The following is a 15,658-nucleotide window of genomic DNA, read 5'->3' as shown; positions in this document are numbered from 1 at the left end:
GTGATCATTCATCCTGTCCCTGCAGAACCTTTCCCATAACAGAGCAGGGAGGTTGGGTTTGTTCTTGTCGTTAGTGCCCTAACCTCCAACTCTGCAGTAGACTTCAAACCTCATGCTTCTTATATGGGAGCTTTTCACTCTCACGGCGCTTTACGGAGCGCTGGCGGTCCACCTGTCAATCCACCATAGCGGACATACACTTGTTCATAGCTCAGCATTCGTTGTATATAATGCATGCGTGTGTTTGCCCGAAACAACAAAGTTCAAGCGGAGAAAAAAACATGTACAAAATATTCACAACAAGGTGTTAATGAGCAAAGTCCCTGAGATCAGCAGGAAGCTTTATTCTAGGTGTGGAGCAGCCGTCTGCGCCCGGTCCCTCAGTGGAACAGGACTGGAATAAGACCTCCATTCAGCAGTGTTAAGCCATTGGCTATTTAGCATGTTGCAAATTCCACAGTGACACTCCAATGAATTCCCCTTATAGGATGTGTTTTTGTAGAGGTAACTAAATGTACCTAATTATTTATTTATGGATTTATTATTATTTTATTTTAACATAACATTAGAGATTCATAGGGATTTTTTTTTAAACTTCTTTTAACCTTAGTTTTGCATTATAATTTGAATGCACAGTAATTTTGGACCCGTTCTAGTAATGGTAATACCGATCTACGGTGCAGATTTCAATAACAGTTGGACCGATCACATTTTGTATGGGATTCATCATTCCGGGGCATGAGGAGTACAGCTGGCTGTGGTGATGCCGTAACTTTTCCGCCAGCACCACTATAAGGTTTTAATTTTGTGGTTCAAAGTCTTTGACAAACTATGAGATGGATCACTTTCATATTTTGACATTCAATGTTCCCCACAGGATGGATTCCACCGACTTCGATGATCCCCGGATTTTTCTTTTCCATCTCCAGGCCCTTGTCATTTTTCCATAAAGTTTATTTATTCTTTTATTATGGAAAACTAATTACGCTCCCGCTAGTCTTCGCTGTACTGTGTGTATAGATAACAAGCAACTGTTAGCATGCAAACAGCCAAAACTAAAATTGTAATCTAGCATGCAGTATATTTATATTATCATTATTACTGGTAGCATTTTAGATGCTCAGTCTTACTTTCTTGACTGACAGGACTTTATGATATTGTGTACAAATATTCAATTCTTTCCCATCAAGAAAGTACATGTGTTCTAAACTACTTTTTCCAATTTCGTGTTCCAAGGACAAACGGTGTTTAAATTGGTTCCACTCTGAACATCTGCCTCATCGTGCTCAGAAAATCATGCGTCTTTCATTATAAAGATTATCAGACGCAGCGTTTTAAAGAATGTCGACAATACCTCGAGAACAAAGCTAACAAAAACGAAAGCACACGATCTGCTTTCAGTTCTCCCGGCTATCACTCCGAAACATATCTTTTTATGTTGTTTTTACAAGGTACGAACCTCGCCTGCTGGACCCTTTGAAGAGTGAGAATGGAGAAGACAAAGGAAGCAGTAGATCCAGTGCTGTTAATGGACAAGTGGTTCATATTTGGGCTAGCATCGTGATATGGTCAACACATGTGGCCGCTATCCCACTGCTTAGTGAGAGCGATATGATCAAACACTACTTGAGACTGAGGTCTAGCCTGTTTTGATGAGCTGCTGCATCAAACAGCTTAGCCTTTACTAATGTTTATTTACAGTAATCCTCCACGAGGATAGTCCTCGAGTCTCAAATTGTGTGTGAAGTGTGCAAATAATAAAGGCTCATGAATCTTGGAAGGCAAGAGGTGACATTGAACTTGTCAGAGGCAAATTGTATCCGTTGCACATTTAAACCACTGGAGAAAAAGAATAATGTTTGATTGTTCACTTGCCAGGATGTCTCAGTGTCTCACAACAAAGCCATGTTGCAGGTCTTGTATTGCATTGTCATACCACGGGCTTCTGTTTTCTCCACGGGCTACCGTTTCCCCCCTTTGTCATGGTTGAAACCATTGCATGTCCGTTTCATGTGCTTCATGATACATGCTAAATATGGTTTTGTAATGTATTTAAACAACTGTGTCACCTAGTGTCTCAATCCACAAACCCAAAGACTAGTATTCTGTGCCATAATGCTGCCAACGTCCATCCTGAGCTTGGATATTATGTGGATTTGTGCAGTGTTTGCAGAATCTGAAAACAGTCAAGCATCCCAGCACTAAATTCAGTAGAAGTCAGGCTTTGGTACTGTCACACATGCCAGTGTCTTTATTAATTCTTTGTAATTAAGAAAAATGTCAATAAAACATAATTATTTTCCTGCCCCGTACGTTAAAGGCTTGTATTTAAATTAAATAAAAGCAAAATTTCAGGGTCAGAGCACTTGTTGACTTTGTAATGTTGTGGTTACTAAGTTGTGTAAATCACTGTAGTGCAGTTCTGAAGTGATGTGTGTGTGTGTGTGTGTGTGTGTGTGTGTGTGTGTGTATAGCAACTGTCAAAACATATTCAGCTTTTTGAAAAGCCACCTCATTAGTTTCAGGGTTCCAAAGCTAACAGTGTTGTTTTTCATCTGAGGTACAAGATATGATGTTTTCTGGGCTCGGTGTTGTTGTCAGAGGTTAGCTCTGTTAGCAAACAGTCTCTGCCTATTAGTGTTTAACACTATGCATCTCAGACATATGGTAAATAGACTGTAGTAGAAACGAAACAACCAGGAGGAATATCATGGTAGGAAACAAGGTGGGAAGATGGGAGATGGAAACCTACCGTTTCCAAATGTCTGCTTATTGTTCCATCACCACCCGATCTTGTTTTTTTCTTCATTCATTTATTGATTCATATTTGGGATTATTGTTGCAGGGAGGCGACCAGACGGCCACTGTTCTCACTCTATGTGCCATGATGGACTTTAATTTGATGCAGGAGACGTGCCAACTGGCCATCCGGGACGTTGGTGGCCTTGAAGTTCTCATTAACTTGCTGGATACAGATGAAGTCAAATGCAAAGTGAGTAGCTGTGCCAAAGCTGGACCTGGATGACCTGCGGGCATAAACAGAGACGGCCATGTGTGCCAGCCTGTGTTTTGGTTACAGAAACACGAGCACTGAGTCGAGAGCACGACTTTAAAGACACACACAGAGTAGCAGTTATACTTCAGTTTGCCTAATGATGTGCTTTTTAACATGATTTTATTCCTACATTCTGTCCTGGCTAATTAGAGTAGAACTAGAATTCTGTGGATTTTGGGCTAATACTGTAGATATAACTGTATCATATATAAAGTGTTTCCTGTGTGCATTTTTAGATTGGATCTCTAAAGATCTTGAGAAAGATCAGTCACAACGTGCAGATTCGTCGAGCCATTGTTGACATGGGCGGTCTGCAGAGCATCGTGAAAATTCTGGACTCACCAGTCAAAGACCTCAAGGCCTTAGCTGCTGAGACCATTGCTAACGTGGCCAAGTTCCGCAGAGCAAGGAGAACCATCAGGCAGTACGGTGGGATCAAAAAACTGGTGTGTATTAGCAAAGCTGCATGTAAATGGACCGTACAAATGTAATAAAAACCTCTGCGGAGCCAATGTGGAGAGCAAGAGAAGAGAGCACTGCAGTAAGAGCCTGATCTTTATTGTTAATGTTCTGGAGTGCAGCGACAGAGCTCCTACTTAAACACTTGTCTTTTTAGTCTGAGTCTGTTTTGCCAGTTTAGAACAAGCTTTTTTCTATTATTCTACAGACACCTCTGAACCCTTGTGAGAACAGGATGGTGCCTTATGATCTACATGCATCTCTGCTGAACTGGTTTAGGTGCACAGAAAATCAATAACCCATTAATGCCTTCATCACAATATGGGCCATCCATCCATCCTTTTTCACCCAGTTTTTGAAAACAGCGGAGAGGGATTGGGGTTAATTCAGATAGAATATCGCCGACATCCGCTCAAACGCATTCATGTTTGTTGACAAAGAGAACTGTGATTAAAGCCTCCATCCCTTGTATATTTTCTTCAGCCCCCAAATCGGATGTTCTCATGTGCGAGTCACTGGTGGAGGCAGATTAATTTCACGCTCTCCTGCAAGACCACCTTTGAACTGGGCTGAGTGGAATAGCGTTGCCTGCTCTGTCTTACTGGCCAGGAACTGTGGGTTAGATGAACACTGAATGATGGCCTTAAACGGTCACGCTGGGCTTTTCAGGCCCAACATCAACATCCATCCTGACGGTTTTCCACTCCTAGCATGTCTGGCTTTTTTTCCTTGCAGACCCAGTGGTAATAGAATTTTAATTACACCTTTAATCACAGCCAACAACTTGCTATTCCCATCTGGAGCCATGCATTATCACTGCAATCTTTTTGCTTGCAAGCAAACCTTTCAAAGTCCTTGAATTTATGTGCGTATGGAGGATTTCTGCTAAATCACATGTGGCATTTCTATGAGTTTGCGCACCTTTTTATGTTTATGTTTATTCATATGGAATTATGGGTCCCTCATCTCTGCTCAGGTGAAGCTGCTGGATTGTGTTCCTAATTTAGCCAACCTGACCGCAAACCAGGAGAGGGATGTGGAGGTGGCCCGCAGCGGAGCTCTAGCGCTGTGGAGCTGCAGCAAGAGCACAAAGAACAAGGAGTCCATCCGTAGGGCTGGAGGCGTCCCTCTGCTGGGACAGCTCCTCAAGTCTCCACATGATAGCATGCTCATTCCTGTTGTGGGCACACTGCAGGAGTGTGCCTCAGAGGTGAGGGGGCCATAGACTGCATATTGTATCAATCTGGCACACATTATAAGCCGTAATTAACAGCGTAGTAAAACTGAATCTGAGTATACATAATTACCTCCGCCAAGGAGGTCATGTTTTTGACGGCATTTGTTCGTTTGTCTGTTAATAGGAAGACGGAAAAACTGCTGGAAGTGACCTTGATGAAAAAGAAATCTTAACTTTTAACGAACCCCCCCCAAAACCTCAGATTTTCCCATTTGCTTTTAATGGAGGCTTTTAAAATCTTGTGAAATATGCATTCAATTCACTGAGCAAAAGTCACAGTCATAAAGGGGGCTCTATCATGAAAAATGTCTTCTGGATTTGATCCAGAATGAGGTCAGGAATAAATATTAAGTTTTAACATTGAAAACCTCATTTATGGATTCAAAAATCTATTTAAAATACTCATCAGCACTGATTCACTTTTACTTCTCATGATTGGTGTATAAAGATACCAGGACCAATTTAGAACCTTTTGGTGATGATCCAGATCACCATGTGGACGGTGTGAATCCAACTACCTGCTCTCTGAGTGCTTTTCTAGTTATTGATTAGTCCAATATGTTCTTGTGTTATTTTCATTGTATCACTACAGGAAAGCTACAGATCTGCCATTCAGACAGAGGGCATGGTCAGCGATTTGGTGAAACACCTAAGCAGTGACAATGATGAGCTGCAGATGCATTGTGCCAGTGCAATTTTCAAGGTACCCATTCTTCCCACTTGGGACGCAACTGATCTCATCCAGTTTGATTGCAGATCTTGACCTTCTCCCCTCCCTTCGCAGTGTGCAGAAAACCAGCAAACTCGTGAACTTGTGCGAAAGTACAAAGGTTTGCAGCCGCTGGTTTCTCTGCTGAGCAAGGCGGACAACAAGCAGCTCCTGGCCGCTGCCACGGGCGCCATCTGGAAGTGCTCCATCAGCGTGGAGAATGTGGCTAAGTATGAGTCAGACGCTCATCTTATTACCTCATTAAGTCACACATGAACAGAGATACTGAAACACACTGCAGCCATATCTTTTAGGATATGTGACTGTACACATGTAAGTACCGGTATGCTTTCGGTAAATCACTCATTATACATCTAACGAGGGGATTAACAGCAAAGCCCTTAACCTGTGTGAGCTACAGCATGTTTTCTCGTGTGATGTGAATAACTTCTGTCTTATAGTATGCTAAAACATCACACCACTGGGGGGTTCAGCAGCCGTGCCTCGTGCTTGTCATGCCATCGTCACATATGTTACTTTTATGGGAAGCTCTGATTCATACACTACCAGCTGTGTCACCTTTTCCATCCTCAAGCTGTTGTCGTATCTCCTTCTCTTTCACCACTGTTCCCAGTAGAGCTGATCATTTCCTTGAAATGAAAAGTTTAAAACGTTTAAAAAATGTTTTCACCAATGCCACAAACTCTGCTCTTTAACAAGTTTAGATTTTTTTCACCTTGAAACAAAAGCTCAAGTCAATGTGCTGATTTTGTGGCCTGTGGTGATATGTCAGTCAGAGCCTGTTAGCAGGGAGGCAAACATAAGCATACTGAAAGAATCAGCCTGGCGATGGCGGTTCTATAATGTCAGAAGACGCAGGCTGACAGAGCCTTTAATCATTTGTCATAGGAGGCAGAGATTTATTTAAGTGTCATTTAGCCTGATTCCATCTACAGTGACATTTCTAGACTTGTTTCTGACTTCAGATGCTTTTTAAGTCAGTAATTTTCACGCTAAAATAAATAACGCCCAGAAACCATGCCCTGGCAGCCCCACACATTTCCACCGGTGCATTTCTGAAAGAATGATTTAGCTGTATTTATTTTCTCAGTGTGAAGACGGTGACATAATGTATAGCCCACAAGCAGCCACTCAATACCGTTGTAACATATTAATCTTTTTAAAACATATCTCCAGCGCAACCATTAAAACGATAAACATTTGTTTAATTGTCTTTTTTTTTCTCAGGCTTTTCTCTCAGGTGACGCTATAGGAGTGATTACGTGATGTTTTCCTCCTGACACTGCAAGGCCGAGTTGTTCAAAATGCACTGGAATTCTAACAAAAACAAGAAAAGGGGGCAGCAGTACAGCGATCTTTGTTCACCTCGTATATCATAAGTGACAGATTGATATCCTGCATTTAACGTTGAAGATAAGTTATTGGAGAGTCGGTTAAGAGGATTCTTCACAGGGGCAGAGGCGTGACAAGAATATTCCTTTAAAGCAGGATGGAAGGATGGGTCGTCGTCTATTTAAACATGTCACAAATGGAAATTAATTTATTTTAATTTGACACAGGGTCGTCGACTTGCGACCACGACCAGGACCACCACTTGGTCGTTTGTCGACCCATCTTAAATTACCGCAAGTATAAGTATGCTGAGTCATGATTCTGCACATGCGGGGGGGGGAGTAGAAAGAGAACATTTCCTCTTGGTAGAGATTGTGGGTGAGACGGCAGAAACTGTCCTACACTCGATTTGCTCGCTCGCTTTGCGGTATGTCGTAACCATGTCGTAGACAAACAGACCAGTGCAGTCGAAAAGTCCAACTGTCGTGAGCCGCATCGGTCGTAAGTCGACGACTGCCTGTATTTAAATTATTATTACCATCGCATCACTAAAGGTAGCGGCATGGCCTTTAATCTACAAAAAGGAGATTGGAAATTTTGAGTTTTTTAATAAAATAACTCACATGAGCAGACAGGCCATTCTGTGCTGATATGCCCCCCCCACCCACCCCCCACCCACTGTGACCGCAGCTTGATGATAAACTTTAACTACACGTCATGACTAATGTGGCAGCTTAATACACTTGCTGCCAGTGCAGGCATTCTGCCACAATTAATGACTTACCCTGTTACTGTGAAGAATTCTTCTGATGTTAAGTAATACCAATATGACAAATAATAATTAGAATGATGTCATTAATCACGAGTGAATGACTTTTAGTGACACTTCATTTTCGACTGTTAATGAATACCCTCACTCATAACATTTCACAACGTTATCTGACTGGGATTTCTTTAAATCTGTGAGTGTTGTGTGCTACTTTTTTTTACTGATGACGGCAGCTGGTTGTCAATGACGGTAAGATTTGGCTTTCTTCAGGAGAACGCTCAGCAAACATTTCTAATGTTCGCTGGAAGCGTGTGGGGCTGTTTTTTTCTCCCTCGCTCAGGCCTGTTTGAAATGTCACATAAAATGACTAGGTCAGGCAAAATCTTGGAACGAAGTGACCGAGCCATTACTGTCAGAAAGGAAAGGCTGCTAATGGCAACAGAGTTCTCGGGGCAAGCACTCATTTTACAATCAATCACCAGCTGAGTGGCGTACTGAAATGAAAATCATTTTGGAATATATTTTTGCTATAGCAATAACAAGAACAGAGGCAGAACGTGGACCTTTCTGTCATTAAGTACACGGTCAAATGAAACAGACCCTTTGGCCCATTGTGAACAGGATTATTTCCAATACGTGACTGATGATTTGCGTGATCTGGACAGTATAGGGATCAGCAGACCTCCACTTAAGACAAGTAGCAGCAAGTATAAACTTTTGTTTTTGATTAACGATGCATCAAAATCAGAATGATTGATGCTCTGAAACGTAATCGCATTCATAACACAGGTCTGTTTGTTCAAACTAAAGCTTGTGTTTTCCTTCAGGCTACCAGTAGTACAGAGAGGGCTACAACTGGGCCTAGCAAATACCTACCGCACTAAATAAAATGTCTTGCTTGGAACTACTGAAACATAATGTTTCTCAGATTTACGTTTGCATTGACATGGAGCCTGTACACTGAGGTGTTATGGACACACAACAATGCTGTAAAAACCTTAACAAAGGAGCGGGGGAATGACTTTGCAATGGAAAGTCACGACTGCCAAGTTTTACTGCCAGCGCAGTAATGTTTGGGGTCGAGATAGTGAGGTTTGCTTCAAATGACTGACTATCTCTCCCCTTCACCTCTGTTCCAGCCCACTGATGATGAGTACGCTGCTGTTGTTCCTACAACTGACAAAGTTATGGACTTACCCAAGTTTTGAAGTATACACGTAAAAAAAAAACAAATCGATCAATCTCTGTGAGATTTTACGTCAAACAAACTACTTCCTCTCGCTGCTCCTGCTCACTGCTCACTTTGATTCTGGACCATCCTAAAAACCCTAGTTAGTGTATGACAGACAGCATTTAAGCTTGCTGCACTTAGCTGAATGTGTGCTTAGTGTAAAAGAATGAGAAAAGTAAAAGGCAGGCAATCAATCATCGTACTGGGCCGCACGGAAGCCTGTCTGTGGTCCCTGTGTCTTCTGACTGGAGTTGTGTGGAGCCCAATGTTAACAGGAGAAATCGCCTCAGGCAGGCTTGCGTAATGTTAGTCTTGCCATCACGTAATTATTTCAGTTGAGGTTGGCTTAATAAAAACAGGCGCAACTTACTGTTCATTTATCAAAAGTCTTTGATTTAAAGATAATTCTGTTGCAGTTAAATTCAGAGGACAAGCAAGTGACATCATGGGACACAACATAGGATGCGTCAGTGGAAATGGACCAAAAACCAAATTACCTACGATGGCTTATTGACCAGGATGCCAGCAACCGTAACTCTGAATAAAAGTAGTAGCAGAACTGAACTGTACTTCAGAGATTTTTTATTTTTTTTTGCAACCACACTATATCCCTTTTAAATGTTTACTGTAGTATACCCTTTATACGGTTGGCAGACAACATAAAATCCTGCAAAAGAGGCATGGACAGCTTCCAAACCGCAGCAAAGCTTCGGTTATGCAAAAGATGTACGAGGGACAACTGTGCAGCCATGGGAAAACTGTCCCTCCTAGTGAGAGGTCTGTGCCGTGAGACTGCATGCAAGCCATCTTTCACCTAAATGGCAGCATTTGCAGCCGCACCTGTGTGGAACTCGGGCTGGGGACGTTTTTACATTTGTCTTTGGTCAACCATCTCCAAAACCAATGACAGTTAAATGAATCAATTGTGTTTAGAGCTAGAAAACACCTTCAATCCCGTTACACGTGTGCACTAAGTGCACTACAGTGTTTGGCATGCACAGCTAAGTTGGTGAGCATGGCAACCAGGTGAATGAAACCACACAATGTCATTCTAATCATGTTAACATGCTGGATAAGACCAGCTATATTAGCATGGCTGCAGTATTCTATAAAGTATTTTTTTTTTTTTTTTGATCGGCTGACATTGTGAATCATTGATTCATATCATGCATTCCTCTCTTTAAGGTTTCAGGAGTACAAAGCCCTGGAGGCACTGGTCGGCATGCTGACGGATCAGCCTGAAGAAGTGCTGATAAATGTCGTGGGAGCCCTGGGAGAATTTGCCCAGGTACCTGCTAACAAGGCCACCATCGGCAAACGTGGAGGCATCAAGTGTCTGGTTAACCTGCTCACTGGAACAAATCAGGTATTATAACGTTTCTCTTGCTGCAAAGGGGGTCATCTGATGGTGAAAACATACTCTTGTGTTGATTATTACCTGTTTTTTATCTTTTAACCAGGCGCTACTTGTGAATGTAACCAGGGCGGTGGGTGCCTGTGCTACAGATAAAGATAACATGGCGTAAGTCTCGCTCCGGGCCATTCAACCAGCTAGCGTGGTCTTGGACATTTGGGGTACAGTGTGCATAAGGTATCTTTTAAAATGTGATTAGTGGCTAACTTGCTGTCATTACCGAATGAGCTCCAAACATATTCTTGGCTGTCTATTGATGGCATATATTTGGACAAGGGAAGACAGCAATTCCAACATCTAAAACGCAGCATCATTACCACGTCATTGTTTGGTGCTTAAGGACATCGCTGTTCTTTTAATTTGCAAGTGTGCAGGTACTTTTCTCTTTAATCCCCATCTTAATGACAGACTCTAAAAGCTTTGTTTATTGTTCCTGCTGGGTTAAATATGGTTGTGATTTAATTCCCAGCTTTGCGGTCACTGTCAGGACTTGAGTTGGTGAAATGAACTTCACTAAAGCCGTACCCTGGCCAAGAGTACATGACTGTGAAAGACACAGTGAACCACTTTTCAAGGCTGCTACAGAATACGAGACCTTTCTTAATTAACGCTGGATACAAATACAACTCAATGACCAAGTTTATATTAGTTAGCTGGTAATGCTATCACTTGCGCCTATTACATTTGACTAGCGGAAACTTCAATAAAAAGTGAAACGTGTCAAAATAAAGCCACAAACTCTGGTAAACTTCACACAAGAGGAAAAGAGCTTTATTTCTGATGTCCCCCATGTTTTCTCACAGTGTGCATATTTCGGCTGCAGTGATTTAATGCTTTCACACTCAGCTGCAAACATGAGTTATTTCAATTAAGGCTTTTTTGTGTAGCTCACATTTGATTGTTTCCTTCTTAAACCAGCACTGCTGGAGGTTTTTTTCAGATCAGGCAGTGTTTGACCTCTGTCTGTTGATCAGTCCACCTTCAGGTCATCCATAATTACTGAAGGCCATATACAAACAGATTTGTTTCAGGTTTTCCATGAGCCACACATGTTTGTTTTTACTCTAATCCGGGAGGCGGTGTCTGGTTAATGACATAGCACTTCCTCCACTAAGTCCCGTGTAGCTCCAAGAGTGAACACACTTTCTTTAATTCATCCAAGTTTTGTAGCCGCCTCCTCTAATCCATCACTGTCCGTTGCAACTTCATTGCTAATCTGTTTCTTACCTGCTTCATGCAAAGACGGAGCTGTTTTGGCAAATGATGTGACGCTTCATTTTTGTTTTTGCTCGGGATTGAAGAGGCCCTGCAGACTGGAATCTGATGTTATGATCCCGCTAGACTGATTTATGTGCAGACAGAAGACAGATGGTGCAGGAGACGTCCCTGATGATGTTCGCTCGTTGCCAGTCACGGAGATACTGTGATTAGAGAGTGTTTAAGTAATTATGACAGCGTTCAATGTCAGCCTTGTTGGTGGAAGCACACACGGGGAACACGTTACATGTTATTTATACCCAGACAACGGGCACACTGTGGCGTAATTCTTTAGGTTCCCAGCCCTAACTGCAGTTTTGACAACAGTCATGTATATGAAATGAAATGCAGTTCGTGCCTAAGTAAACTTCAGTCAGACTCTATGAAATATAGAGTGATCTGTCTCTGGCTCTGTTTGAATTGGACAGAGGTCCTCTTTTTGGCATGGGTTAAAAAGCCAGCAGCAACATGAAGCATAGGTTTGTCTCAGTTTCTATTTATAAACCCATGTACGAAGGGCCAAACACACACGTATGTGACTTATCCTCTGGCTCTAGTATTTTTGTGCTCTTCCTTGTTGGGTAATGTTAGTGAATAAAAGTGGATCAGTTAAAGGTGAGAGGCAATGAAAAGCCAATGCAGAAATGGATCAATGCTTTGATCCTCGTCCGTTGAGCCGCTCTGTGGCTTGGCTGAAACAGCCAGAGGTCTGTGTGATCAGACAAACATGATCTCTTGCTCTTGTCGTAGAAACATTTATTCTTAATGATTGAAGTTACAACACTGTTATGAGTTGTGCTTTGTGTTTTCCTGTTCAGTACTTCCCTCCTCACCCATTTTTCTCACTCTGTCTCTCATAGAATCATTGACCAGCTGGATGGCGTCCGCCTGGTGTGGTCTTTATTGAAAAATCCAAGTGCAGATGTTCAGTCCAGTGCTGCGTGGGCCCTCTGTCCATGCATTGAGAATGCAAAGGTACAGCACAGAGATGCATGGTTGTCTCCTACCTCTTGTGTCTTTTCTCATCTCAATCTGCTCATATCCCCCCCCCCCCAACCTACTGCTGAGGATAGCAAGGGCAAAACTGTGTCAGAGGAGGCTTACACGAGCTTCAGCGTAATATGAAGCAGAGATGCTTCTTTGGCAACTCTGGGATTGGTGAACTGGGAAGCAGACAGAGAGAAAGACTGAGTAATATCCTGTGGCACGGCTTCTGATTTCCCAGCTGAAAATCTTCCTCTCAACATGCTAATGCTTAGAAGCACATTCACAGAGCATGGAGTCACATCTGTGAACCTCAATGCACAAAATGGCTTTTTTTTTTACACAACTTGTGGAAAATATAAAACAATACATAGAATAAAATGGAAAGCGTCATGAACTTTAAACAAGACCCTTTCACTTGAAAGATTGATGTTACTCATGGAAATGTTCTTCAAGAAGACGTGTCTGAACTCTGCTGAAGAGCTTAACTGATGTCATCTGAGGCCTTTCGTGTGTATCTTGCAGCCGCATTAGCCACTACTAGCATAACACACTCCAGTTTCTGACTAATCCACCGATGGTAGAATTTTTATTGTGAGTGCCAGATGAAGTTCACACCATCATCACAGACATTTAGCATATTAGTGTGATACTGCAGTACGGCCAGGACACTGGCGTGTCTTTGATTATCTCTGCACACCATTTCCATCTACAAATGTAGCGCTGTTCTATTAGATTAACACCGTGATTAAGGCTTGACAATGGGACAGTCTGGTTAAGTTTAAATGTATATTTTGGAGCCAGGCAGGTGCCTTGGGGGCGAAGCCTTGTTTTAGCTGGCTGGATTTTTTTTTTTCTGGACCAGAATTGCTTAGAAAATGATGCATGGCAACCATACGGAGGGTCGAGGGAGGCTGCACACCCACAATTGACAGCTAATAAAGTTTGACAATGTTTGTCTGGGTGTCACTGTGCCAATTTTGCGGGAAATTCCTGAACATGCCTCTTGAGTGATTTTCCTAGGACAGGAGCAATAACAGGAACTAAACAGTGCTCGTTGGCCGTTGAGTTGTGGAACCTGATGCAAGGGCTTCAGTGGAGTTGTTATTTAGATAAAAACCTCATGCGGATTGTGTTAGCAGTTCCATTGTGGATTTATGAGGGCGACGTGGTATAAATACATCTGCTGGATAATCCATAGAGTGCTGCTGCCCCACCACAGACACAGACAGATGCTGTGCACAATGCACACAGATCCACGACTTACACTCGCTTAGTGCGCGCCAGTAATGTGAAGACTTAACAATGAATCATTCAGTTATATATGTGATGGGATGAACCATTCGTCCTCTGGAAGCAGAAGCACGTTTAGATGCTCGAGTTATTTTTCCTTTACATAGTAGACCTTTATGTCATAGGAGGCTGATTGCTTCAGGGGAGGGGTCAGGGCACACTTCTCTCATTTTAAGCTTGGCGCGTTTCCCTCTGTTTGAGATCATGCACAGCTTATAATGTGTTTAAAAAAAAAAATCTAATTTCTTCCTGGGGAAGGGGGAGGGGCAGAGGGATAAGAGTGAGGAAGACCTTTCCGTGTGCAGCCTCATAATGTTGCGGTTTTCAGATATGGGGGGCCCCGTCTGGGCCATGAAAGGCATTCTGACTAGTCTATCGCAGCTGGTGGCTTGAAAGAGCTTCCTCTGTCGCAAGGACTCCCTGCCAGCCATCATCAGTATTCATGAGGATGGGCTTCCTGTGTGTCAGGGGGGTCAGCTCCTGGCCCAGGCACCCCTCCCTCCCTACTGCACTGCACACATGGCTCATCCTCTGGCACGGCTTCACAGGGTCTACACAATACCCGCTGGTCTGGTCTCAGCCGTGAGCTCTCTGATAGAGGGGAACGAGACAGTACCGGTGCATCCAGCTCCCCCAGCTGTTCACAAGAACTGTATCTCAACTACTGTTTTGTTTTAACTGTACTTGGATGACAGTACATTACACAAGTTTACTTATGCCGTAAACTAAAGGACTCGAGTTGAGTTGTTTCATGATTTGCATCCTGTCATCTAAAGTTGTATGTTATGTGGAAATTTCTGTTCTATTTTCAAAACATTAGTGCCTCGGCCGCCTTTATGTATTCGTGTGTGTTTGGTCCATTGGCAGATTAGGTTGAAGAGGTTTACAAAGACATCAAAGTTATTTGTTGTGTGTCCATATTCTCAAGGTAGATAGAAGAAGTTGCTAGTTTGAATGCATCTGTTATACATGGACAAAAAATAGCTCCACTTTTTTTTATTTCCACTGACGGGTCCTTGAGTGATTCCTGGACAGATGAAACCGCTTTCCTTTCTTGCTGTCCTTTCATCCTCCCGCCTTGCTCGATTCCCTTCATGCCTCTTCTCCTTCCTTATTTATTACATTGCTTCCCATTCTTCTTCTGATTTTGAACAGAGCACCAGCCAATAACGTATTCTCCACATATAGGATGCAGGGGAGATGGTGCGCTCACTGGTCGGTGGATTGGAGCTGATAGTTAATTTACTAAAGTCGACAAACAACGAGGTGCTGGCGAGCATTTGCGCAGCCATCGCCAAAATAGCCAAAGACAAGGAGAATCTGGCTGTCCTCACTGATCACGGGGTCGTCCTGCTGCTGGCCAAGTTAACTGACACAGTAAGCGCTTACTACTCTACAATGCTAATAGATTTCTTTACGATGGATTTTAGCTCTTCATTTCCACTCACTTTAGCAAACATCCATCATATGAGAGCATTTTTTTACAGGGTTTACGAGAGCTTTTTTTTGACATGTTAGAATAGTCTCTGGAGATCCGATTCTTCTCTCGACAGACTGATGACCGGCTCCGTCGCCACCTGGCTGAGGCCATCGGCCACTGCTGCATGTGGGGCAACAACAGGTCAACCTTCGGCGATGCAAGGGCTGTGGCCCCCCTGGTGCGTTACCTCAAGTCAAAAGACAAGGCAGTCCACCAGAGCACAGCCATGGCTCTGTATGAGCTCTCCAAAGACCCCAACAATTCCATCACCATGCACGGGAAAGGCGCGGTCAAGGTCAGCGATATTACTGTTGAGGACGGAATCTGATGCTTTGCTTCCTTTATTTTCTAACTAATTTCCAAGGTTATTTGAGATTACATTTGCCATAATTGCATTGAGGAAAATGAGTTTGGCCT

The 15,658-nt window shown here is 42.9% G+C and overlaps 1 protein-coding gene across 1 annotated transcript in view; it reads left to right on the top strand.

Annotated features, from left to right (window-relative positions):
• odad2 (outer dynein arm docking complex subunit 2) overlaps positions 1 to 15,658 on the top strand; it is a 33,763-nt gene that overhangs the window by 12,845 nt on the left and 5,260 nt on the right. Inside the window, exons 10-19 of the mRNA XM_068748111.1 lie at positions 2,846 to 2,992; positions 3,292 to 3,501; positions 4,491 to 4,724; positions 5,344 to 5,454; positions 5,536 to 5,690; positions 9,999 to 10,179; positions 10,274 to 10,335; positions 12,345 to 12,459; positions 14,950 to 15,138; positions 15,315 to 15,536. Coding sequence (XP_068604212.1) covers positions 2,846 to 2,992; positions 3,292 to 3,501; positions 4,491 to 4,724; positions 5,344 to 5,454; positions 5,536 to 5,690; positions 9,999 to 10,179; positions 10,274 to 10,335; positions 12,345 to 12,459; positions 14,950 to 15,138; positions 15,315 to 15,536 — 1,626 coding nt within the window. The remainder of the gene's footprint in view (positions 1 to 2,845; positions 2,993 to 3,291; positions 3,502 to 4,490; positions 4,725 to 5,343; positions 5,455 to 5,535; positions 5,691 to 9,998; positions 10,180 to 10,273; positions 10,336 to 12,344; positions 12,460 to 14,949; positions 15,139 to 15,314; positions 15,537 to 15,658) is intronic.

This window comes from Brachionichthys hirsutus, chromosome 14 (genome assembly GCF_040956055.1).
Source record: "Brachionichthys hirsutus isolate HB-005 chromosome 14, CSIRO-AGI_Bhir_v1, whole genome shotgun sequence".
In the NCBI taxonomy this organism is placed as follows: Eukaryota; Metazoa; Chordata; class Actinopteri; order Lophiiformes; family Brachionichthyidae; genus Brachionichthys; species Brachionichthys hirsutus.
Note: the sequence above shows the minus strand (reverse complement) of the source record. Positions and strands in the feature narration are given on the sequence as shown.